At 45.2% G+C, this 25,567-nt stretch overlaps 1 protein-coding gene across 7 annotated transcripts in view; it reads left to right on the forward strand.

Annotated features, from left to right (window-relative positions):
- Nucleotides 1-25,567, forward strand: part of LOC147608841 (5'-3' exoribonuclease 4-like) — a 107,931-nt gene that overhangs the window by 80,142 nt on the left and 2,222 nt on the right. For all 7 annotated transcript variants that reach the window (XR_015264410.1, XR_015264411.1, XM_086788825.1 and 4 more), the window contains 2 exons: nt 22,612-22,686; nt 22,789-22,946. Coding sequence is in view for 5 of the 7 variants with exons in the window: in XM_086788825.1 (XP_086644951.1) it covers nt 22,612-22,686; nt 22,789-22,946 (233 nt within the window). In the remaining 2 variants the exon portion in view is untranslated. The remainder of the gene's footprint in view (nt 1-22,611; nt 22,687-22,788; nt 22,947-25,567) is intronic.

Genomic DNA, 25,567 nt, shown 5'->3' on the forward strand with positions numbered 1-25,567 from the left:
AAAAATGATCAAAAAGAAAAGGGAAAAGGCAAAGACAAAGACAAGGATGAAGCCAAAGATGTAAAGCCGAAGGGCAAAAGTGGAGTCAAGATTGAAGAAATCAATGTGTCACATGCAGGTGGCAGTGAGGATGAGGTCCTCTTTACGTCTTCACTTGATGCCCATTCACTTCTTACAGGTGGTCATGGTATGCACTCATGGATCATTGATTCAGGTGCCTCCTTTCATGTCACAGGTTGCAGAGACTTGTTTGTCAGGTATACTGCTGGCAATGAAGGAGTGGTTTATTTGGGTGATAACCATGCATGCAAGATTCTTGGCAGAGGTGATGTGAGGCTTGTGTTTTCAGATGGCTCACAGCTTATGCTCCATGATGTCAGGCATGTGCCTGAGATCAAGAAGAATCTGCTTTCTACTGGACAGCTTGATGATGCTGATTATGTTACCACATTTGGTAGTGGAAAGTGGAAAATTAGTAAGGGCTCATTGGTTGTTGCCAGAGGCTCTAAAGTGGATACTCTTTACTTTATGCATGCAGGTGTTTGTCACCATGCTAATGTAAATGCAACCGAGCTGCCGGAAATTTCTATGTGGCATAGCCGGTTGGGACACATGAGTGTCAAGGGAATGGAGCAATTGTCTCGTTTTGGTTACTTGCCTTCTCTAAAGTTTTCAAGTTTTCAGTTTTGTGAGCATTGTATATATGGTAGGCAACTACAGTGCCCCCACAAGAAAGCTCTTGGACAGAAAGATGCTCAGTTAGAGCTTGTGCATACAGATGTATGTGAGATGCCTCAGCTTTCTTTGGGAGGGGCAAAATATTTTGTGTCTTTTATTGATGATGCCACACGCAAGGTGTGGGTTTATCCTCTTCGTTTGAAGAGTGATACATTCTCAGTGTTTGAGAAGTTCGTTGCTCTTGTTGAGAATCAAACTGGCAAAACACTGAAGGCTTTGCGTTTCGACAATGGTGGAGAATATATGTCCAAACAGTTTCAGGACTTTTGTGATGCTAAAGGCATCAAGAGGGAGCTCTCTACTCCTTATGATCCTCCACAAAACGGGACAGCAGAGAGGATGAACAGGACCATACAGGAGAAGGTCCGTTCTATGTTGTCACATGCTGCATTACCTCATGGTTTTTGGGCTGAAGCTGTTATGACAGCCGTTCACCTTATAAATAGGTCACCTAACACGAGGCTTGGTGGGAAAGTGCCAGAAGAAGTATGGACAGGGAAGCCTCCGTCATACAAGCACTTGAGAGTGTTTGGTTGCGTTGCGTACGTGCACATACGCAGGGAAATGCGCACCAAACTTGATCCTAAGTCTCACAAATGCATATTCCTAGGATATGGTGACAGAGGTGAAATGGGGTATAGACTTTGGGATCCCATGAATAGAAAGATCATACGCAGCAATGATGTCATTTTTGATGAAACATGCATGTATAAGGAGCCTGCAAGGCAACAGGAGCCTGGCAGAGTCATCTTTGATGATGATGGACATCATGGACAACAACAAAGGGCTGTAAATCAGCCATTACAGCAGGAAAACCAGCCCTTAAATGGTGCTGAAAATGGTCCAAATGGACAGCCAGAGATGGCAGAAGATATCCCTATGGATATACCACAGTTAGAGGAGATACCGGGCATGATTTTTCAGCCTTATGGCATGGAACAGGAGCCACCAATGGGTGATATGCAGGCTGGACAGCAACCTGCAAATGATGGTCATTGGGTACGGAGGTCCACTAGACCCTCCAGAGTCCCTAACAGGTTTGTTCCAGGGGTTGACTACTTGATGCTCACTGATTGTGGGGAGCCCTCATGTTATAAAGAGGCTTTACAGAGGGCAGACAAAGCTCTATGGGAGCGTGCCATGAAGTCAGAGATGGATTCTCTGCATAAAAATGGAACATGGAAGTTGGTGCCTTTGCCTGCAGGCAAGAAGGTTTTGCCATGCAAGTGGGTTTACAGGCTCAAAGTTGCACCAGATGCAAAGCCAAGATACAAAGCCAGGTTAGTGGCTAAGGGCTTCAAGCAGGAATATGGTGTGGACTTTGATGAGATCTTCTCTCCAGTGGTCAAAATGACCACACTTAGAGCTGTGTTAGCTTTGGTTGCACATGATGATCTGGACTTGATTCAGATGGATGTAAAGACTGCTTTTCTTCACGGTGATCTCCATGAGGAGATATATATGCAGCAGCCAGAGGGTTATGCAGTGAGTGGAAAGGAGAAGCTTGATGCAAGCTGAAAAAGAGTCTTTATGGGCTCAAACAGGCACCAAGGGAATGGTATCACAAATTTGATACATTCATGAAATCACAGAAATTCAGGAGAAGTGACATAGATCACTGCTTGTACACCAAGAAAGCTTTGGATGGCAGTCTATTGATTCTCATTTTGTATGTTGATGATATGTTGATTGCCGGGAAATCTCGTAAGGAGATGGATACCTTGAAGCAGAGGCTGCATCAAACCTTTGATATGAAGGATTTGGGTGATGCAAATCACATTTTGGGTATGCGGATACTTCGGGACAGAAATCAGCATGTGTTGTATTTGTCTCAGAAGGAATACATTGGCAAAGTCTTGCAGAGGTTCAATATGGATGGGGGGAAGAAGACTAGTACTCCTTTGCCTCCATATGTGAAACTCAGTGCTATGGACAGCCCACAGTCAGATAGAGACAGGGCTGATATGGCCAAGATTCCGTATGCTTCAGCTTGTGGCAGTCTCATGTATGCCATGGTTGCTACTAGGCCGGACATTGCATTTGCAGTGGGAGTGGTTTCTAGATACATGGCCAACCCTGGCAAGAAGCATTGGGAAGCAGTGAAAGGTGTCATGAGATACCTGAAGGGCACACAGGATTTGTGCATTTGCTTTGGCAAACAGGATGCATTAGTGCATGGTTACACGGATTCGGATTATGCCGGTCATCCAGATAACCGGAAGTCTACTACCGGTTATGTATTTACATTCACAGGAGGTGCTGTGTCATGGATATCCAGGATGCAGAAGTGCACTGCCTTATCTACTACAGAGGCCGAGTATATTGCAGCCACAGAGGCTTGCAAGGAGGCATTATGGCTATCTCGGTTAGTGGTTGATTTGGGCTATACAGGGGATATTCCATTGTTGCATTGTGACAGTCAGAGTGCCATCCAGTTGGCAAAGAACCCTGTCTTTCATGCAAAGACGAAGCATGTGGATGTGAAGTATCACTTCATCAGAGAGGTGATAGAGAACAAGCAAATTCAGCTTGTTAAGATTCATACAGATGACAACCCGGCTGATCTGTTGACAAAGAGTTTGCCTCCGGAGCGGTTTGCTCATTGCAGACACTTGATGGGCATTGGATGAGGCCATTTTCAGCCTTGATATGGTCTTGTATATTATCATGTACATGCTGATTTTTTCTTTTCCTTTACTTAAGGGCACTTTGCCTTTAAGTGGGAGGTTGTTGGGGTAAAGGCGTTATGCCCACCCTTATAGTGTGTACAAGCCCATAAGTTATAGTACATAGTACACTTAGTACTTTTAATGTACTAAGTGCACTATGTGTACTAGTGCAATATACATGTGTGATAGGGGAGTCACACACTCATGCCTCATGAGTTGACTTATCCCCACAACTCTCTCTCTCTCTCTCTCTCTCCCTTGTTCTTCTCTGTGTGTGTCTCCCATGAATGAACTCTAACCCTAATTCCTGTTTCTCCCACATCAAAACCAGCCTCCACAGGAAGTATCAATGGAAGAAGCGCCAGCAAAGATGAAGCATGAGAAGGAGAAGGGTAAAGGGAAAAGTCCGCTCTACAAACTCCAATCTGATATTGAAGCCGCAACGGATCTCAAAAAGGTGCTAGAAGAGAGGATTCTAAACAGTAAGGTGGAATTTACACTAGGGGAAGTCTTGGGAATTGCAAAGAAAGAATTCCATGATGAGATAATTGATATTATACGGAGGAAAAGACAGTCCATAATTGAATCTATTCCATCACAGGGGGAGACAAGCACTTCCAAGACTCATGGAGTACAGGTACAGCAAAAGGAAGAGAGAGAGAATGTGGTGGAATGCAGTCACTCTACTGGAGGGGCACGACAAGTGCGCTTTGTGGATGAGGGTGATGAAAAAGAAGCTCTTGCAAAAAGTCATTACTCCAGGAACCATTGGGCAAGGGCCACCATTGAAACCCTTGTCAAGATAGGAGACTTGGAAGAGCCGTATGTTGCCTTAATCGATCATGGGTCTGAAATAAATCTTATGGCTAAAAACCTCTACAACAAATGTAAGTGGCCAATGGATGTAGATCATGGGTGGATGATTAAGGCGGCTAATAACTCATGTGGAGAGCTCTATGCAGCCTGTCCAAATGTAAGGATAACTACAGGGGATGTGAAAGATGATCAGAACTTCTTCGTCCAGGAGATGTCATCGTATCCCCTTATCCTTGGGCAACCCTATATTACAGCTGTGAGGATGGAGACAAAAGTCTTGGATGATGGCTCAGCATATGCAAGAATAAGGAGCAAAGATGGCAAGAAAGCTGTTCAGTTCTTGACAGTTTGCATTAACCATGAAAGGAACCGCGAGTCTCTTCGAGAACAGTCACTCCCAAAGATAAACAGAGAATTCATGAACTACAGGGAGATGAGGGATTTTGGCCAGGTGCCATTGTAAAGCGGGATTGCAATGGTACAAGGGGCAATGAGTTCTCGCAGGACTCAATCAATGTAAATAACTTTTCAGCAAACTTTCAGAGATTCTCTAGCTATGGGTCAATAGTCTTTGTAAAAAGCAAGGATTTGAAGTGTGGTATGCGTCGATATGTACAAAATGTACAAAAAAGTCTTGAGCAGTGTGGTCTTTTGGAGAAAAATGAGTTTATTTCAGGTGTGCTTGACGAGGTGTCATTTGTGGATACTATGGGTGAGCTTTTTGCCATGGAAAGCGCATGCTTACAGGGTGGGAATGAGATGGTAAAGGTGTCATCTGTGGGGATGTATGATATAATCCGGGAATTTGAGGGAATGGAATGGAAAAACATGTATTGTGAGATGGATGCTCGTGTTGATACAAAGTATAAAACAGTTGCAAAGAAGGTGAAACCAGTTGCCTTGCCCCTGCCACCAGAAAGCAAGGAGAAGATAGATGAAGCCTCTATGCAACCGAATCTCAAAGACCCGAAGAAAATTGGGCATAAGTTTACACAGGAAACCCTAAAAGAGCTGAAGATCGATGACAAGGATTTCCTGTTACCAGTTGAAAAGGAATGCTTTAAGGAGATGCTTGTAAAACATTTGCTTTTCAGCCGCATGAGATAGGCTGTGTTGATCCAAGCGTAATAGCGCCAATGGTGATCTTCACTGTTCCACATGTGCCCTGGAACCGCGGCCGATTCCAGTACCAAAAGCTCTCTTGCCAAAGCTGATGGAATTACTAAAAGAAAAGATCAGGATGGGAATTTTGGAGCCATCATGCGCTCCATACTCCAACAGATGGTTTACCGTGCCAAAGAAAAATGGAGCATTGCGCTTCATTCAAGACATGCAACCTGTAAACAAGGTCACAATCAGAAATGTGGGAGCAGGTCCGATTGTGGACGAGTTTGCAGAAGCATTTGCAGGGAAAGCTATATACTCTATGGGTGATCTGTATTCGGGATATGATCAATTCCAGCTGGATATACAAAGCAGGGACATGACCACAATGAAAACTCCTTTGGGTTTGGTAAGGATGTGCACCTTACCACAGGGAGCCACCAACTCAGTGGCGCATATGATGAATGGAATGAATAAAGTCTTACGAGACTTCATACCACAAATAACTATGCCTTTTCTGGATGATGTGCCCATAAAAGGCTGTGATGAAAAAGATAAAGATGGGAATTTGGATTCAAAAGGGTGCCGCAAGTTTGTGGCAAATCATATAAAAGTTTGTGATAAAATTCTATCCAGGCTTGAAGAGGTGAATCTTACCTTGTCTGGATTGAAATCAGTGTTTGGGGTTGGTGAAGTACTAATCGTGGGGCATCTTTGTAGTACTAATGGGCGCAGACCTTGTCCAGCCAAGATAGATGCGATACAAAGAATGAAAGAGATATGCATTAATGTTACAGAGGTGAGGAGATTTCTTGGTGCATGTGTCTTTTATGTTATATGGATCCCACATTATGCACATGTAGCAGATCCTCTCTACCAACTTTTGAGGAAAAATCAGAGATTTTTATGGAGTGTTGCACATATTAAAGCTATGCGGAAGCTGAAATGTCTGCTCCAATCATCACCTACTCTAAGGAAGGTAGATTATGAGTGTGGCAGGCGTGTGATTGTAATAGTTGATACTAGTCCTACTGGGATAGGATGGGCAGTAGGGCAAGATGATGAGGATGATCACATGTATGTAATCAGGTTTGGAGCAAAGGTACTGCGAAATTATCCGCAGATCAAGAGGGAGTTATTGGGAGTAGTCACTGCTCTAAAATGTGAAAAAGAATATCTTATTGGAGCATCCGTGCTTGTGGAAACTGACTGCTTGCCACTCCTTGGGATGATTGCAAGCTGCACCACTCCAGATATCGCTATGCTCAGGTGGATTGCCTATATCAAGTCACTAAATCCTGAGTTTGAGCATATTGCAGGGAAGGACAACCCAGTTGCAGATATGCTATCAAGAGCCAGGTATGAAGATGAAGAAGGGATGATTAGTGACATTGATGATGTAGGCACAAAGTTCTATACTACTGCACATGCAAAAGGGGACCATGCTTGCTTATCAAATGCACTTGAGTCTTTTACTGAGGAAATGTATGAAGGAGATTGGTTGCTTATTGGCCAATACTTGAGAACCTTGACAAGGCAGGAAAATTGGTCTGACTTAGAATTCAAGAGGATCCGCAGAAAGGTATATGGGTATTTTCTAAAGAATGGGTACTTGTGGAAGCATCCTAAGTAGAGGAATGCTATGCCACAGAGAGTTATATGTGATAAAGAGACTCAAGGGAAGCTCATAAAAGAATTCCATGAGAGTCTTTGGGCTGGACATCGAAGTGTGTGGGCCACCTTTACCAAAATAAAGGAAAGATATTGGTGGAAAGGAATGTACAAGGATGTATCCCAATATGTGGAAACATGCATGGTATGTCAAATGTACTCGAATGTGCGACATCGTGATGGCCTGCAACCAACCTACCCACCTGCCATGCACTACAAATGGCTAGTGGATCTAGTTACAATGCCCTTGGGAATCTGGCAGATGCGGTACGTAGTACTTGCAAGAGAAGACCTGACAAATCAGGTGGAAGGGCGTGCTCTTAGAACAAAGAGCACGGAAATAGTATGCAAATTTCTGTTGGAAGATGTGATTTGCCGGTATGGTTGTGTTGGGAAAATAACAGCTGACAGGGGTGAGCTAGATGCTGAAGAAGCAAGGGAATTCTTTTCTAGAATTGGCATCAAATTGGCCCTAACATGTGCTTACAACCCTGAGGGCAATCGTAAAAGCGAGCGAGGACATCCTCCAATCATTAAAGCTTTGGCTAAAGCATGCAGAGGAAGAATGCGGGAGTGGCCAAGGCTGCTACCATATGCTTTATGGGCTGACCGTACAACTCATAGCTCAGTGACAGGATACATGCCTGCAGAATTAATGTATGGTCAGAAGCCGGTAATGCCAGTTGAAGAAGTAGTCCCAACTTGGAATGTATTACCCTGGGTGGAAGAATTGAACAGGGAAGACCTCCTTGCATTGCGAATGAGGCAGTTGGAGAGAAGGCCTGAAGATATAGAGCTTGCTAAAGCTCGTTTGAAAGATGCAAGGTTGAAAAATAAAGAAGGATTTGATAGAAGACACAGACTCCGGCCAAAACCCATTGAAGAAGGTGATTGGGTTCTAATGTATGATAGTAGTCTTGACAACCAGTTCACTGTGCAAAGGAAGTTTGCAAAAAGATGGTTTGGCCCTTACATTGTCAAGCATGTGCATGGAAATGCCACGTATACCCTGTGTGAGCTTGATGGAACAGAGATAAAGAATCTTGTAGCAGGCAAAAGGATCAAGATGTTTAAAAGAAGGCATGACAGTGATCCTTTTGATTCGCAGGAGACTCAAGATGAGAGGCTTGATAGTGATAGCATGGATATGGTTGAAGAGGAAGAGGATGATCTTCCTAGTAATGTAGAAGATGAAGACAACATCCAGATATATGTGAATCTTAATGATGACTTGGCACATACCGGAGGATGTGCAGGTTTCGAGGGGGTGGAGGTCGTGCCATGGCACGTCTATGGTGTGAAACCATGCATGTGAGGCCATTAAATGCAAATCCAGATGCATGGGATTAAGTGCCATGACTTGAGTGATTATATGATGCCCATGTACATATGTTCATATTGTAAATGAGGTTCAATAAGACGAGCTGAAGCTGAGCCAAGTCTCGAAGCCTCAGTACATGAGTGTGGTGTACGGATGGTTACCAAATGCAGGGCACTAACTCATTCGGAAGGGAGGCCGCTTTGGAGCATGGGGTAATGATCGTATTTTGGTGAGAAGTATGATGCTGATGATTCTAAGCTTGTGGGCAGCTCTGGTTTTGGAAAGGTCGTGGGCGCCGTTTGTCCAGGAAGAACACAAGGAGAAGGAGAGGCCATTGTAGTAATGTGGTGACCATTATTGGGCTATAAAAATAATAAAAAATATAATACAAGGTGGCCAATGTGATAAGGGACCACGTGGAAGCCTTTGAAGCTGCTAGCGGGTTCCCTCCAGAAGCTGGCGAGAAGCGAAAGCTGGCGCCTTGCTGGAGTCGGCCTGGAGAAAAAGAGAAGGCCTCGTTGATATGGTGCTCTTTGGTGATTGTGAAAAGACTGGGGCGGCTCTGGTGCGCAGGTAGAGCTGGCTGGAGCCTTGTGACAGACGCGGGAGAGGAGATCGCCTTGCTGCTGGGCATAAGGCGCACAGAAGCGCAGCATAAGGCGAACGATTGCAGTAATAAGGAGGGGCTTCTCGAACGCTGACAAGCTGTGCGCAGCTGCAGCTGCAGCTGCAGGTATACACGGAGGGCCGTTTCGTGAGGAGAGGAGGGGCGGCTCTGATCGAACTGCAGAGGAAGAGTCGCCGGGCTGCAACCAGAGGGGGGGACCGCCCTGGGGAAGAGCTGCTGGGGGCTCTGAGGCGCAGCTGGTGTGGACAGAGCCGGCTGGGATTCGGCGGGACCAGAGGCGCAGCGCCGCCTTGTATAGCAAGGAGACCGCTCTCTAGTAGTTCTACTGACAGGGAAGGAGGCGATGAGCTGGTGGGTCAGCAGGCACAAGGAATAGAAGCCGCCTTGTAGAGGGCTGGGGATTCTACAGAGGGGGGGGGGGGACCAAGGTGATTCGGCAGGCCTTGTGAGAGAGAGGCGAAGGGTGGCTGAGCAGCAGCGGACGGCGAAGTGAGAGCCGCCTGTGGATGATCCTTGGAGGAAAGGCGAAGGCATATCAGAAGTTTCTAGTGGTAATGTATGAAGAGGCTATGTCTCTTTCTTGTGGAAGATATCAAGTTCTGCTAAAGCTATGCTATGGGCTGTCGGCATGCATATGCTGAAGATATGTATACCTTTGTATTTGATGATGTCTTGTGAGTTTTATTTGTTTTGTCTCGTGAGTGTTGTTGCATGTCAATCATATTGTACAAACATATAGCATATGTTATGTGAAGATCTTTCATGATGATGAAGCTTTGATGATGATATAGAAAGATGATGATGAGTTCTCCTGCCATAAGCCTTGTATCATCAGAGTCGATGATGAGTGTGTCTTGTATGAGTTGTGGAGACAATCCCATTGAATGTATGCCTGAGACAAGAGATTACTCTCACAGCCAGAAGTCTCGCACTTGCCCAATGATACCGCACACGTCACGACAACGTAGAGAGAGAAAACAGAAAAATCAAGTTTGCTTTTGGTTGAACGCGAACGGGAGAGAGAGAGAGAGCGGGGGAGAATGCCGGTTGTCGCTGTGTGTGCTCGCTGGGTACTGTTGTACAGGTTGTAGGCGATGGGCTACCGGCAGCTACAGGCGGCCAGGCGCCTAGGGCTATGTAGCCAGGCGGCCTAGGCCTGCGTAGCTAGGCGGCTAGGCTTGCCAAGCCAGGCGGCCAGGCCTGCGTAGCCAGCCAGGCAGCGCGCAGGCCAGGCCAAGCAGGCGCCCAGGCCCAGCGAGGCAGGTGCCTAGGCCTACGCCGCCTTGTGGCCACGCCTACGCGGGCTGGCGCAGGCGCAGGCGCAGGCTGGCGCGAAGGAACCGGCAGACACACAGGTGACGACAACAACCGTCGGGCGAGGTGGCGACGGCGCTATTCCCGACGGAACCGGAAAAAAAAAAAGCAAAAGCAAACGCCTAATTCGACACGGCGTTTTGTTTTTCTTGGTTTTTATTTAACTTTTTTTTACAAAAGTTTAAGGTCCCTAAGGTTCAATGTGTTTTTTTCTTTTTTTTTAAGAAAACAAAACTTATATATATATATATATATATATATATATATATATATATATAAAACACAAAAGCTAAGGATAGCTTTTGGGGATTTTTAGCTTTTGGGGCTATCTTTATAAACCCCTTAAGTGGGCTTCTTGCCACACCTCTCTCAAGTTTTCAAGCTCTCAAGCTCTCAAGTTCCCTCGCACTTTTATTGTGCAAAGATCGAATTTTCTCTCCGCTTACGCTCTTCACGATGCCGACTCAAGAATCGGAGTTGGAGCCCCTTGTGAAACGCGAAGGCTTGCCGGCTACGAAAGGTACCGATGCCGATCTTTTTGACGATTTTGTGTCAAAATCAGATTTCCAAGAGTTCAAAGTAGCTCTCGAAGCTTCTTCGTCGGAACGTCAGGCACAAATCGCAGCCCAGATGCAAGCTTTGCAGAACTCTATCGCTCTATTGACCACTACCCTCTCTACTTTCTCGGGTATGGATACCTTGGCTTCTGCTTTAGGTCCCAACATTACTCCGAAACCGTTCGGGGGCGAGCAAAAGCAGCGCACCAAGGAGATCGTGGACACTTGGCTACATAACTGGCAAGTTCACTTTCAGTTTCATCCATATGATGACAGAAAGAAGATACAGTGAGCAACAGGTTTCCTATCCGGCAAAGCTTTGCTTTGGTGGAAGGAACTCAACCCTAAGCCAACGACTTGGGCACAATTCGAAGACGTCTTCAAGAAAGAATTCCTTAAGAAAGAGGATGATTATGATGTTGTTGCTCGGTTTTCAGCTTTGACCATGACCTCCAATCACCTCACTTATGAGGTCTACCTCTAGAAGTTTAGGGACTTGCAGATGAAAGCTACAAAGATGGATCCCACTACTCTTTTGGGGTTCTTCGTAGCTGGTTTACCAGACTCGTACCGATTACAGGTTAAAAATAACAAATGTAAAACATTGGACGAGGCCATTCATTCAACTCATATCTATGATGATACAATGGTCTCTTCTAAGTCGAAACCCGTTATACCGAGCAGGGGAACAAGCATAAACGAAAGTTCTCCGCACCTATGGCTAACACGACAGAAGGAAAGTCTTCGGACCAACCTTCGAAGAATTCAAGTTCAACACCAGCGAAGAAGAAACGACTCCTTAGGGCTTTAAAGCTCAAGAAGGAAGAACGTTGTTTTATCTGCAAAGAAAAAGGACACATGCGTAACGAGTGCCCAAAGCGAAAGGGTACCAAGACAAACGCAGGACCCAAGCCAAAGGCAGCTAACCAGTTGTCTTTGACAGGTACGTCTACCTGTGGGAAGGCGAGTATGGGATCGAAAGGTGGAGATGCTTCCAATCCAGATTCAGGACTACAAAGACACTCTGGAATGCTATGTTATGCATCTAGAAAATGTAGACTTGTTATTAGGGATTGAGTGGTTTAAGACTCTTCAAGTCCAGATAGATTGGTCTAGTCATTATTTTTCTTTTCAGCATAGGGACACCCAGTATAGTATTTTAGGTGATTGAATTTATCCCTCTCAAGAACCTCTTGTAAATACAATTGATTTTGGAAATATAATGGATTCTTCTTTGTATACCGCTTTTCATTGTGTATTAATTCCACTTTCTTCATTTCTCTTACCTTCCATGGATGTCAATGAATTAAGTGTGTTTGAAAGCAAAGAATTACAGAAGATACTTGATTCGTTTCAAGACGTATTTCCTAAGGAACTGCCATCAGGTTTACCACCTGAACGGGCAGTAGATCATCGTATTGACTTGATCCTTGGTGCTCATCCTGTCAGTATTCCACCTTACAGGATGAGCCAAGCTGAGGAAGATGAGTTGGCTAAACAACTCGAAGATTATTTGAGGATGGGCCAGATCCGTCCAAGTAAATCACCTACGACGAAACGAATATGACCTGTCACGACTAGGTATCACAGCATCTCGGATGATAACCAAGCCTAACCTGACCATGTGCTTGAGTCGTATGCGTGAAGCATCTCTGTCTGGCCAAACAATGACACGCGACTCCACAAATGTTTCGAATTGCAAAGAGTTCAAAAGTAGTCTTTCATGACCAGGATCCCACCGAGCCAATAGTAGAACTTCATGCCAAGAAAGGAGAATATGCGATAAAATGTGAGATGAGCGAATACCGACAGGATGAGCCGCATTCACAATGTCCCACCATGAAGCTTGCACACGTGTGACAATCCCTCCAACTCAATCAAGTCACGAGCCATGCATACCCAAGGCTGCTCCTGCAAACACATATCCTGAAAAAGCGCCCAAAAGAATGGGTGGGGCTGCTTTACTAGATGTCCGCTTGCATATGGTTGCACCTGTGTTGCTTAGGAGAAAGAAGGACAATACTTGGAGAATGTTTATAGATTACAAGAGATTGAACAAGCTGACCATTAAGAACCGTTATCCTCTTCCTAGATCAGATGAACTGATTGACCGGTTAGCAAGAGCGAAATATTTCACGAAGATAGATTTACGTACTGGCTACCACCAGATACGTATTCATGAAAGGCATGTCGAAAGAACCGCCTTTCGGACTAGGTATGGCCATTACAAGTTTCTCGTATTACCTTTTGGATTAACCAATGCTCCAGCCACTTTCCGAATGATCTTTTTCATGAACATTTGGGAAAATTTGTGGTGGTGTTCCTGGATGATATTTTGATATATAGTCGTACTCTTGAGGATCATGTAAGACACCTCACGATTGTCTTATCTATTTTAAGACAGAATCGACTATATGCAAAGTTAAGTAAATGTGAGTTCTTTATGACCGACATCATTTACTTGGGACACAAGATCACTAGAGATGGATTGAGCATTGACTATGACCGAGCTCAGAAGGTTCTGGACTGGCCTATACGGCGAACAATGAAACAACTTCGTTCTTTTCTCGGTTTTGTAGTTTTTCTTCGGAAATCTGTACGGGAGTACTCTGAGCTCACACTACCGATGACCGACTTATTGAAAGGTCGTGGACGACGTGAGTCAAATCAGCCTATCACTTGGAATAACGATTTGGATATGGCCTTCAGACTTTTGAAAGATAAAGTCAAGGAAGCACCTATCTTAGCATTACTTGATCCTAGTCGGCCTTATGTTCTTGAAATTGATGCCTGTGACTATGCTATCGGGGCTGCTCTATTTCAAGATGGTAGACCGGTTGCTTTTGAAAGTAAAAAGCTAGACGACACTCAATCTCGTTGGCCAACCCTTGAGAAGGAGCTTTATGCTGTGATTCACGCTCTCAAGGTTTAGAGACATTATTTATATGGCTCCAAGTTTGTGGTATTGACTGATCATCAGTCTGATCATGAGTCAATCAAGTATGTGTGTGATGCGGATGATTTGAGAGGAAGGAAAGCTCGTTGGGCGGAGTTAATGCAAGATTTTGATTTTGAGATCCGTTATCGGAAAGGGTCCATGAATAGTGTTGCAGATGCGCTTAGTCGAATTAGAGAGGTGAATTCTTTGTCGTTTACCCAGATTTCTACTGACTTATTTCAGTCATTGAGAGGGCTTTGCAGGATTGATAGTTATTTTGGTCCATTTTGGCAGAAGATCCAGGACGGGAGCTCATTGATTGACCAAGACTCGATGACTGAGCTGTCTACCATTCAGGCTGCAGGAGGCCAGTGGATGATTCGGAATGGTTTACTATTCCGTAATGACAAAATTTGTGTACCACAGATCCCGGACATTAGGTCCAAGATTCTTAAGGAGTGTCACGATGCCCCTTCTGCTGGACACCCTAGGGTACACAGGACACTATCATTAGTGAAACACACTTTTTATTGACCAAAGATGAAAGGGTATGTAGAAGATTATGTTCTCAAGTGTCAGATTTGTCAGGCAAATAAAGCTGAACGCTTTAGACAGGCTGGGTTGTTTCATCCTTTGCAAATCCCAGGTAATAAATGGGGAAGTATTTCCATGGATTTTATTACCGGATTGCCAAGAACACATCACGGCCACGATTCTATTTGGGTTGTGGTAGATCGCTTGACAAAAATGGCTAGATTTTTACCGACCCGGAAGACTATTACAGCTACGCAATTAGCTTGGCAGTTTATCGAGTAATTGTTTAGACTGTACGGGTTACCGTAGGACATCGTCAGTGATAGGGACTCTAAGTTTACGAGTGACTTTTGGAAACTTGTTTTTGAGAAGTTGGAAACAACTTTGAATTTGAGTTCCTCTGATCATCCTCAATCTGATGGCCAGACTGAAAGAGTGAATCAGATTTTGGAGGATATGCTTCGAGCATATGTATCCAAAAGACAGAGTTCATGAGAGGATTATCTTCCTATGTTAGAATTTGCATATAACAGTACTAAGCATACGAGTACAGGTTTTAGTCCTTTCATGCTTATGTATGGTTTTCAACCTAGATCACCTGTTACAGTAGGATTCTCGGGACTTCAGCATGATGCAGCACGTAATTTTTTGCAAGATATGTAGGAAATGTTACAAGTTGCGAAGGAATCTATTAGAAGTGCTCAAGACCGAGACAGGTTTTATTCTAATAGACATCGTTCACCCAGAGAGTTCTCTGAAGGAACGATGGTGTATTTGCGAGTTCCAAAAGATTACGAGACTTTACGGACAGGTCGATCTCCGAAATTATCCCCTAGATATTGTGGACCATTTCGTATTACACGACGGATTGGTTCAGTTGCATATGAATTGGATTTGCCTTCTCATGTGAAAGTTCATCTTGTATTTCATGTTAGTAGACTTAAAGAAGTACTGGGTGGAACAGATCAGTTAGTTACTCCTCAAGAAATTATAGATGTCGAGGACATGACATTTGTTCCGCACGAACTTGAAAAGATTCTTGGATTTCGTGAAAGAAGATTGCGTAATACGCTTATCAGGGAATACAAGATCAAGTGGAAGGATCGTGTTGAGGAGGACGCTACATAGGAGAGATTGACTACTCTTCAGAGAGATTACCCTGGCTTTTTAGTGAGCTCAAGAGTGAGCTCTTAGAGGAAGGGGAGTATGTCATGTGCACAGTGTGTATCTACCGTGTGCTACACGCACGCAAGAGTAGTTTCGAGGCTTGGGGAAGCTTGGAGGCTGATTGACGAGCTGAGTTAGGGATAAACTAACGGGCGGGCACCCAAGTATGGACGGGCGGGCATCCAAGTGTGGACACCCGATGACCGGCCATGTTACATATCCGTAATGCCGCTACGGGCATTACCACAAGAGGGGACGGCCTCTGGCTCACCACCTAGCCATAGAGGAAGAATGAGGATTGCCCCTCATCCCCCAGGCTATATAGTGTGTGGCCTGCCGTCCACACTAGCCTGGCCGCCCATGACTCCGCATGGGTGTCCTCTCCCACTGAACCCCGGACATGGCCATCCGGTCTGCCGTCGGTCACAGGCATTACAAAGTTGAGAGATACTTCCTCTCAGAGTAACATCTTTGCACAAGCATATGCTCTAGAATCTTGTTGAGTTTCTAACTACCATCAATCTACGGATGGTTAAACTCCACTCCAACTCAGAGTAAATGTAAGTTTTGAAAATTTCCCTTCAAATATAACAATCAAACTTCCTATCTCTTATGCCATACTATATATGCGGGCAGACCATATAGTATGTGGAGATGTTTGATAAAGATTGTTGCACCACTACGGGTGTCTCGAGTTACATCCAATCACTTACAACTCTTTGTTGCTATTACCAGACACATCTGTTCAAGTATTGTCTGGACTCACACAACTATTCGAGTTTATGTGATATTTGAGGATATCCCTCCTTTCCCTCAAGAAAGGTTTTTGTTCTCAAAATTTTACTCTCAAGCGGACTACGCGCTAGTGTCATAGGTCCAAGAATAAATCTAGACCATGTTTAATATCATATGTTATATTCTTGAGTCCTTCCAAGAAACTTTTAAACATCTTGCAACAAAGATGTGGTATAGTGTCTACGCACATATGGTGGTACTATTGATAAACTGATTTGCAACAGATCAGTGGTTTCACACTTGTAACAAAGTGCTTCATTGTTGCATATTATTACCCTTCATAAGCGGTTACACACTTATGAATCATTTGGGTGGGTTGTACCATCTATCAAGAAAATTCCAAACTACTAATAACCACATTATCAATCCACAGATAATGACTGAGCTTGCTGCGAAGCCATAGGTTGCTAGATAATTGATGGTAATTACACAAGCCCAATGTCTCGTTACATCATACATTCAATATAAATGCAAACATCACAGTACTTCGTGATGATGAACTTAGGAATTTCATCCTATCCTTGTTTGGTGTTGGTATGAAGTATAACTATGAGAACATTATTTGCTGCCTCTCATTATAGCGGCAAAGCTACCTACCCATCACAGGTGGCAATCTCTACCAAGCTATAATCAATGACAAGCAAATAAACGAATACTCTTGTAAGAACTTCATAACCATATGTCACACCAAACTCATAATCACTACGGATTAAATGCCAGGGCTTGCAAAATTGAATGTTATCTGATAGGTAGAGGGGATCATCAAACTACGGATGACCTCGACAACTCACTAGGACTAGTGATGTATAACTTTTAAGTTACTCCACTCTCCTTGCTTTTCCATACCATCGAACAAATCGGTCCCTCGATTTGAGCAACGTCAACATATTTATGAGTACCTCGATACTCATGGATTGTGGTTCAGTAATTTAAAATGTTGATCTAGTGTATCTTTCACTCGAGGATTATAATTTTATTAGCAGCTATGTATTAGTAGTGAGTAACTACGTACCCACTATCATCACACTAGTAGCTCCATACTAGTCTGTGAGTAACTCCGTACCCAATGGCGTACCTCCCCCGAGTGGGAGTACCATATACAACCATCTATAACAAGATGTTTAAGTCACTTGCTGCTAAGAAGTGACTACACAAATTGACCCCTCCATTGCACATTGCAGTACAATTTCTGGTATTACAACACGAATTTTTGGACGTCCTTATCATAGAGGTCAACTTAAAACTAGTGCATAGGTCTTGTGGAGTCTCGGCTGACCTAACCACACCACTGGTGACTTCTACAAAAAATGTGGCGCCGAAGTCACCACCTATGTACTTTAACTCCGTAAAGTACATGGTCTTCATCTATCATCTATGGAAAGTTGTAAAACATTCCTGCGAGATGGATTTTTATCACCCTAAAATTATTGTGCACCATTTTAGTGTGAAGAGCTTTTTTTCCTGGGTACCATGGTTCACCCCAAGCTCATCTTTTGCTAAATTCTTCGATTTAACAAAAGATATGTCTGCCTCCGAACACTCCGGTTCAGCCCCAGACTTTGAGTTTATTTCTTAACACTCCGGTTAAGTCAAAACTCACCAGATACAGTAGGATTTACCGCTAAGCTCTCCGGCTTAGCCTCCTATCCTAACTCAGCCCAAGTTTATGTACACTTCATATGTCGGATCCGATACTAACAACAACCAGGCTCATCTGGAGTGAGATACTACTCACTATTGCTATGTAAAACCTTATTAAATCCATGGAATGCTCCACTCATTCCCAAGGGGTCATACGACTTATAGGGTTTACACGCACATGAACTTTGTAAGCAAAATAGCTTGTCATGCAATATTACAATTGCTTATGTAGGAAAGTAATATATTTCCCAAATTCATATGGTAGCAACTAAAATGTGCTCTCAATCGCACACTTATGTTGAACATAGGCAAGACTACACTTGCAAAATGCTATAGGGCGTCCCCCTAGTCTTACTGCTAACCTCTAGATTTAGATCACTCCGGAACTAAATCACTCTGTTAGCACTAGCACACCATCATGGTCTTGCTACCTAGAGCTTCTCCGAACTCTGTAAAACTGGGTTTTATCCCAACTTATGGCTATATTTGGTAATTTTCAAAGTTCAAATTTTATCTTGCACACTTTATCACTACAGACAAGTGTACATATAGACCTGCCAAAGAGTCAAGTTACATGCACAAGCCTTGGCGTCCCATTCCACCAAGACTACAATCGATTCCGTGAGAATTGATGTCCCATACCATCAAATTACCACCAAACCAATTGATGTGACATACGGGCATTACCACAAGAGGGGACGGCCTCTGGCTCACCACCCAGCCATAGAGGAAGAATGAGGATTGCCCCTCATCCCCCAGGCTATATAGTGTGTGGCCTGCCGTCCACACTAGCCTGGCCGCCCATGACTCCGCATGGGCGTCCTCTCCCACTGAACCCCGGACATGGCCATCCGGTCTGCCGTCGGTCACAGGCATTACAGCCTACGTGACAGGCCAAGAGCCTATAAAAGGTGGCCAAGGTTAGTTATTGGGATATAGAGAGTCTCGCGAGTTTGTGAGAGCTCTATGGTCTTGGAGCCTGGGTCTAGTGCAGTCGTGCACCTGCTTTATGCAGCCGAGGCCGGCAGCAATCTCGAGGCCCGCGAGGGCAGCTTCGTGGTGGTATGGGACATTGCGAGGAGGAGATTGGTCAGTACGTCAACCTAGTTAGCTCAGCTCGTGGCTCGGTGGGGACAGCCAAGACTGTGGGCTTGCCCATGGCTGTCATGGTTGGGAGGTGAGTCAGGCTTGCACCCCCTCGTTGTTTCTTTGTTCGTTTGTTTGCAGGATTTGAGTCTCGTACCAGGAACGATCACGAGGAGATCCGTGGGGATTTGACAACATGAGAGGGGGTCTGATGGGTGGTCGGGCACGAGAGATAGAAAGAAAGAAATAAAGATATATTAAGCGTCTATTAAAGACCCAAAGGGCCTATGAGAGCAAAGTGATACAATAATGTCCATGGCATATCTCATCATGGAATGGAAAATAAAATAGAAACAAACATAGCTATCTCACAGGGGTGATACAAAATTGTCCATGGAATCTCATCATGGAATACCATGAACATGGAGCATGAGAGGAGCATCAACCCCCAGTAGATAGTATACCACTCTCCAAAATATCAAGCATGGGGCTAATGAGTATGGTCGAGAGGTCTCCCTCAGCTACATCACGTGGAAAGGTAACTCGATGGCGGTGGAGGATGTCCTAAATTTGGAGCTGACGAGGGGATCGTTGCCGATGTCCGGGGGTGTCCGGCATGTTGGAATGGGGAGGCTCGTGCCGAGGTAACTCCTCTCGGGCGAGGTGGGTCCGGAGCAGCCTGAGGTGGGTCCACAGGATCCATTGTATGGATGTCCTCTACCTCTTGGGTCCGGAAGAAACTGGTGGTGGCTGGTTGGCGATGGAGGGGTCGGCGTGGCTGGGGCTGAAGCTCTCTCAAGAAAGTGACCCAATGTTTGCGTGCTCGGTGGTGGGCGAGGATCTTATCAATCTGGGGTTGGTGAGCTTGGGGTTGTCAAGGTCCAAGAGGGTGAGGCTGTCTGGCTCCGAAGTACAGTGGCACGATGCAGGGTAACTCCAATCGAGGGGCGAGATGCTGGGCCCCTATCGCTAATGTGGTGGCCTCATCTCTCTTTTCGTGGGCGGAAAAAACTCGTGATGGTAGACTGAGATGGATGCCGGGGTTGAGGATCTTTGAATATTAACTCTCTATGTCGTTGGATCTCCAACAGGAAGAGTCCGAGATAACGCTCATCTGGATACTCCATAACTGGAGATAATGGCCCAAATCCCTCTCTGAATAGGCAATGGAATCTACCCCTGATCGCATAATACATCGAGCACTGACACAGATAATGCTCTTTAGACTCTAGAGTCTACTCCATCTACGGAGTCTGTGTTCTCTAAGGATCTCTATGGCTCTGCCAACCTCAATTTCGAGCCTATGGTATGAGACCCTGAGCTGACCAAGTGCTATCCTCATGGCATGTGACATGAAAGCCTCTAGGTACACTGGCCCCTATATGAATCCATCCTCGGTAAGCCTTTGAAAATGGTCACTGTAGTACTGCATCGTGGGTGGTAGGTACTCTGCTGGGGTAATCCATGTATCTCGAATGTGTAACTGTAGCAAGTCATATCAAATTACATGGTTCCTATCCACGTGTGTGAGCCTGGTGTAGAGGGGGTCTTGTTCATACTGAAATGGGGGTAGTCGGCTCATATGTAGCCCGTGTGTGGTGAACCATGTGAGGACAGTAGCAATTCCAAGATAGATGCAGCCCCCTCTCCGCTGTTGCTGAGAAGACTGTATGGTAATCGTGACCTTGAGAAGAAGATATATTACCGTCTTTTGCAAAAGACCCAACGGGTCTATGGACAAAAGGTGTGCATGATGGAAAAAAAGACAACAGAACAAAAAGAACTAACTCTAATCCCTAGGTAAATGTAGATATGTATGGATCATCATCGTCATCCTCATCATGGAAGATCATCATCCTCATCATCGTGGATACAAAGTGGGTGTAGAGGATATGGGGGTATGAGTTTGGAGAGGGAGGTATCCATCGATGTGCGGTAGGGATCCGATCCATAAAGGATCTTCAGCATCGGTGAGGGGGTGAGGAAGTCCCCTAGATCTGCAGGGCCGAGGAGTTGGGATGAGGTACCAGCTACAGATGCTTGGTGACAGGCAAGGATCTCATCAATCTAGGGCTGGTGAGCCTGGGGTGTTTGAGGTCCAGGAGGGTGAGGACGTCTGGCTCTCCGAAGTGTGGTGGCACGTGGCAGGGTAACTTGAGCTGAGCGGCGAGATGGTAGGCCCCTTGTTGGTATTGTGGTGGCCTCATCCGTCTGAGTGTCCTCCAGGCTCCTCCTGTGGGCAGGAAAAAACTGGTGATGGCAGACTAACATGGGTGCCGGGGTCAAGGATCTCTGACTAGTAACTCTCTTTGTCGTCGGATCATCAACAGGAAGATTCTGAGACAATGCTGATCCGGATACTCCATAACCCAAGATAATGGCCCAAATCCCTCTCTAAAATAGGCAGTGGAATCTCTATTGGAAGAACACGCGCCACCAGCCTATCCCATATATGCTAAAAAGGGTTGGTCGCTAAGGGTTCATAAGGCTAAGGTCTTACACGCTTGTCTCTATCCCCCCACATTTTGTTTGGACGGAGGGGATTGTTACCAGCTGCCACGTGGCAGGGGGCCTATCCCATAAATGCTAAAAAGGGTTGGTCGCTAAGGGTTCATAAGGCTAAGGTCTCACACGCTTGTCTCTATCCTCCCACATTTTATGTGGATGGAGGGGATACGAGGTGGGGGAAGACTGTGTTGGTGGGAATCGCTGATCGCTGTGGCTTCTTGAGTCTTGTGCACCTTGTCTGTCCAACTGACCTAACACTGGTATCAGAGCTGTTTGCACACTTGCTTGCGTGAGCTGGGCGGTGGTGTCTCCTCGTGAAGTCTTGCTCTCTTGGCATGTGTGCAGCATGTGCGAATCTACTGGCTGGCCAACTTGGTGGGCCGGATGCACGATTGGCTGGCAGGGCTGTTGATGGGGCCTGTGTGCCGGATGTGATTGGCTGGCGGGCCTTGTTGAAGGAGGTTTGGGTGCCGGGTGTGTGTGTATTGCCATTGCTGGCCGCTAGTGTCGAGGGAGGGTATTGGAAGAACAAGCGCCACCAGCTACCACGTGGCAGGGGGCTTATCCTCCCCCTGATCTCGTGGTACACCAGGCACTGACAAATATAATACTCCTCAGACTCGACTTGTCCATGGCACAATCTACAGAGATTGCTCTCTCTAGGTATCCCAACTGCTCTGCCAACCTCAATATCGAGCCCATGAGATGAGACCCTGAGCTGACCAAGTGCTATCCTCATGGCATGTGACATTAAAACATCCAGGTACCCTGGCCTCTGTATGTATCCATCCTCTGTAAGCCTCAGAAAATGGTCACTGTAGTACTACAACTTGGGTGGTAGGGGCTCCCCTGGGGAAATCCATGTATCTCGAATGTATAACTCTAGCAAGTCATATTGAATTACCCGGTTCTTGTTAGGGGGGTGTGAGCCTGGTGTAGGGGGAGTCTGGGTCATACTGAAATGAGAGAGAGATGTAAGTTCTTTGAATGATATATCTGGCTTTTTTAAGTAGCACTTGATGTCATGCTCTGATGACCAGATGTCATTGTGTCCTTGAGTTTTAGAACAGGGTGTTTTTCAAGGGCAATTTTTTGTTTTGATCGTGACATTTGCTATGCCATAGGGAGTTGCAAAATTACCTTTTATTGATGAATATCGGCTTCTTGCAGAAACTAAGAAACTTGAAGGATCTCTAACGGTTGGTTAACTGGTCACTGTTACCTACAAGCTTTTAATTTTTCATGTTGAAAGTGGTTAAGCACAGTTATTAACATTGAATGTTGCCTTGTGCTCTTGATAGGAGGCTGAATGTCACAGAAATAGCCAAAGGCCAGACATGCTTTCTGTAGATAGTCACCACCCCCTTGCAGGCTGCATTCACTCATTTCAAAAGTGCCACGGTCATCTGGAAGATTGTCCACAACTTGAAGCAGAGAAGGTGTTAGATCCTAAACTCAGGTTTGCTTTCTTTCAATGAGCTGAAGCAATATTGTGATGAAGTATCAGGTGTGTTGTTTTTTTGTGGTTCAGGATGTGATATTTTTGGCTATGATAGCCTTGCCCTTAATCCTGTTAGCCTGGTCTACCAGCTGTGTGATGAAATTATTCAGTTTTAGCTTGTCTTGGACCCTGATCTCATGCATAGCTGGCGGATGGGGCTGTTTTGGGCTTCCCATAGGTGGTGTGGAATGGCTGCTCACTGGTCCTCTTGCTGTGATGACATATTTTCTTCTCTGTTATAGGTCCAAGTTCCCTAGGGACTTTGAAACTTTTCACAGATGTCTGCATCCCTGAGCACACCTTCAATCAGGGCTGCTGTTCACAAGTATCCAGAACTGTCCTAAACCCTGAGAGAGAGAGGGAGAAAGGAAGAAAGAAGAAAGTAATATTGACGTCTTCAAAAGAGTTACAAAGTCTATGAGTCCAAAAAGTAGTACAACGAACCCATGATAATACCAAGTGATGGAAAAAACAGGAGAAAGAAAAAACTCACTACCTATGCTGTGAACATGTGAATATGAAAATGTAGTATAAGGTACTCGTGTGGCTGAAAGCCTATGATGTGGTACAAGTGTCATATGAGTTTCACTCTGGGGAGGGGAGCATCTGTGTGTCACTGAAGGATCTCTTGAATCTGGAGGTGTCGCATGAAGGTACAGTGGCTACTGAATGAAGCCATCCTTTTGACATGTTTAGGAAATGAACCTGAGAGAACTGCATCTTTGGGGTGAGCTCCAAGGGCACAATCCATGTTCAATAAGTGTGTAGGCAGAGAAGGTCGGTGTGGATAAGCTTGTTAACATCTTGATGGGTGAGAGGCAGATGTAGTGGGAAGGTGGCAGATGATCCAAATAGAGTCCATTGAGGAGGAACCACTGGGTGACCTTGGCATACCAAATTCTGTCATGCTCCTGGAGGACTCCAGTGCCATCTTGGGGAGTCTATACCAGTCCAAGCTGTAGACGCAGCAAAGATATGTCACTGTGTGAAAAAGTGTATTTGCTACCAGAGGCACTGCTCCGAAATCTGCTAGTATAGTGGAATGCGATACCGAGGCTTTGCTTCGGACCATGTAGCCTCTGAATCTTGTACCAGTCCCTGTCCCCAAATCGGACCTACCCAAAGGGGTACCCCTTGCATCACTGCAGGAGTTACCATAGCATCAAAAAGCCACCCCTGCTGGGATCCTGGAAGTATGCTTGAAAACACGGTCTCTCAAGGAGGGCCATGGCAGCATGTCCCCTCATCAGCCTACTTTGGACAGCCTGGTGCATGGTGAAGATCAGGCTAGAGAAAGTGACCCCTAGATATACATATGATCCGAATACATACACAAGCTCCCTTGCATACGTGAAGCAATGCGTGGAGACTATGGGGCGAGATGTGTAAAAGATAATAACCTTGGTTCCACTTATTACGTCCCGACCAGCCTAGGGTTAGGATAAACAGAGGTTAGGGGCATGTGCTAACCCAAGATTAGGGTTAGGGTTAAGGACTAACTGGGCATGGGGACCTAGAGGGTGGCTAAGGGTGCTGGACCCAAAGCTCCCTCCTACCTTGCACTACATTGAGTCCTACCACAATACGGGGGATTCAAGGGAGGTTGAGATACTTCAAGGATCACTTCCATCGGATCTTGTGCGAAGAGCCCTACACCTCCCAGCGCACGCCTCCATTAGCATTGTGTTCAACCAAATATTCCACAGGCTGCAATTTTCTGTTGGTGCACTCATGCCTTTGAAGTGTGCTTATGAGGGAGAAGTTATGGATGCGCGCAAGGCTTACAAGACCAACATAATAACCTTCATGCTTAAAGGCCGAGAGCATGTGATTGATGCTGGTGAATAGGGTGATACTATCTCCATTGTATCTCATGTACAAATTAAGAAAGTAATGAAAAATAGTGTTTTGATTTTTGTACGGGATCATGTTGAAGAAACTAATGTGCATGTAAACACTCTTAAGTAATGATTAGGCTGAAATTTTTGCAAGAGTACAATGATTATTTTACTAATGAGTTGCCACCTGCACAACCGGAAGATCATCGCATTGATCTTGTGGTAGCATTTGGGCTTTATGAGTATCTTGTTATGTCTTTGGTATTAGGAATGCCCCAACTGCATTCAATAGATGATGGATCGCATCAATTTATTGATTTGGGGCTCTCATGAGCTAGAATCGCAAGAAAAAGCTATAATGACAAGTGTAGAGCTGAGGTGACAAGTGTGAGGAGACTTGTCTCACTTTGATCCACTGTCTTATGGTGAGTATTGGGTCAATGAAAGCAACTCCTAGTTATATGTAGGACGTGACAATCCCTATAGGATTCCTTACATATGTGAAATGATGACGTACTCTAGGTATGTGGTAGTAAAGATCATGACCTTGGTCTTGCCAAGGTTCACTGTGAGGTCTTGCTGCTGACAGAAGTTCTGCAATACCACTAGGTGTGTCAGCCAACAATGTCCTCTTGCTGCGGTGGGTGAGGGGTTCGAGATTCTGTGCGTTTGATACTCAGTGATTTGTCCGCTTTCTCAGTAACATGTGGAGGCATGTAGCTTATCCTCGTCATTGTATCA

This window comes from Cibotium barometz, chromosome 52 (assembly GCF_041138505.1).
Source record: "Cibotium barometz isolate CiBa-2024 chromosome 52, ASM4113850v1, whole genome shotgun sequence".
NCBI classification, from domain to species: Eukaryota; Viridiplantae; Streptophyta; class Polypodiopsida; order Cyatheales; family Cibotiaceae; genus Cibotium; species Cibotium barometz.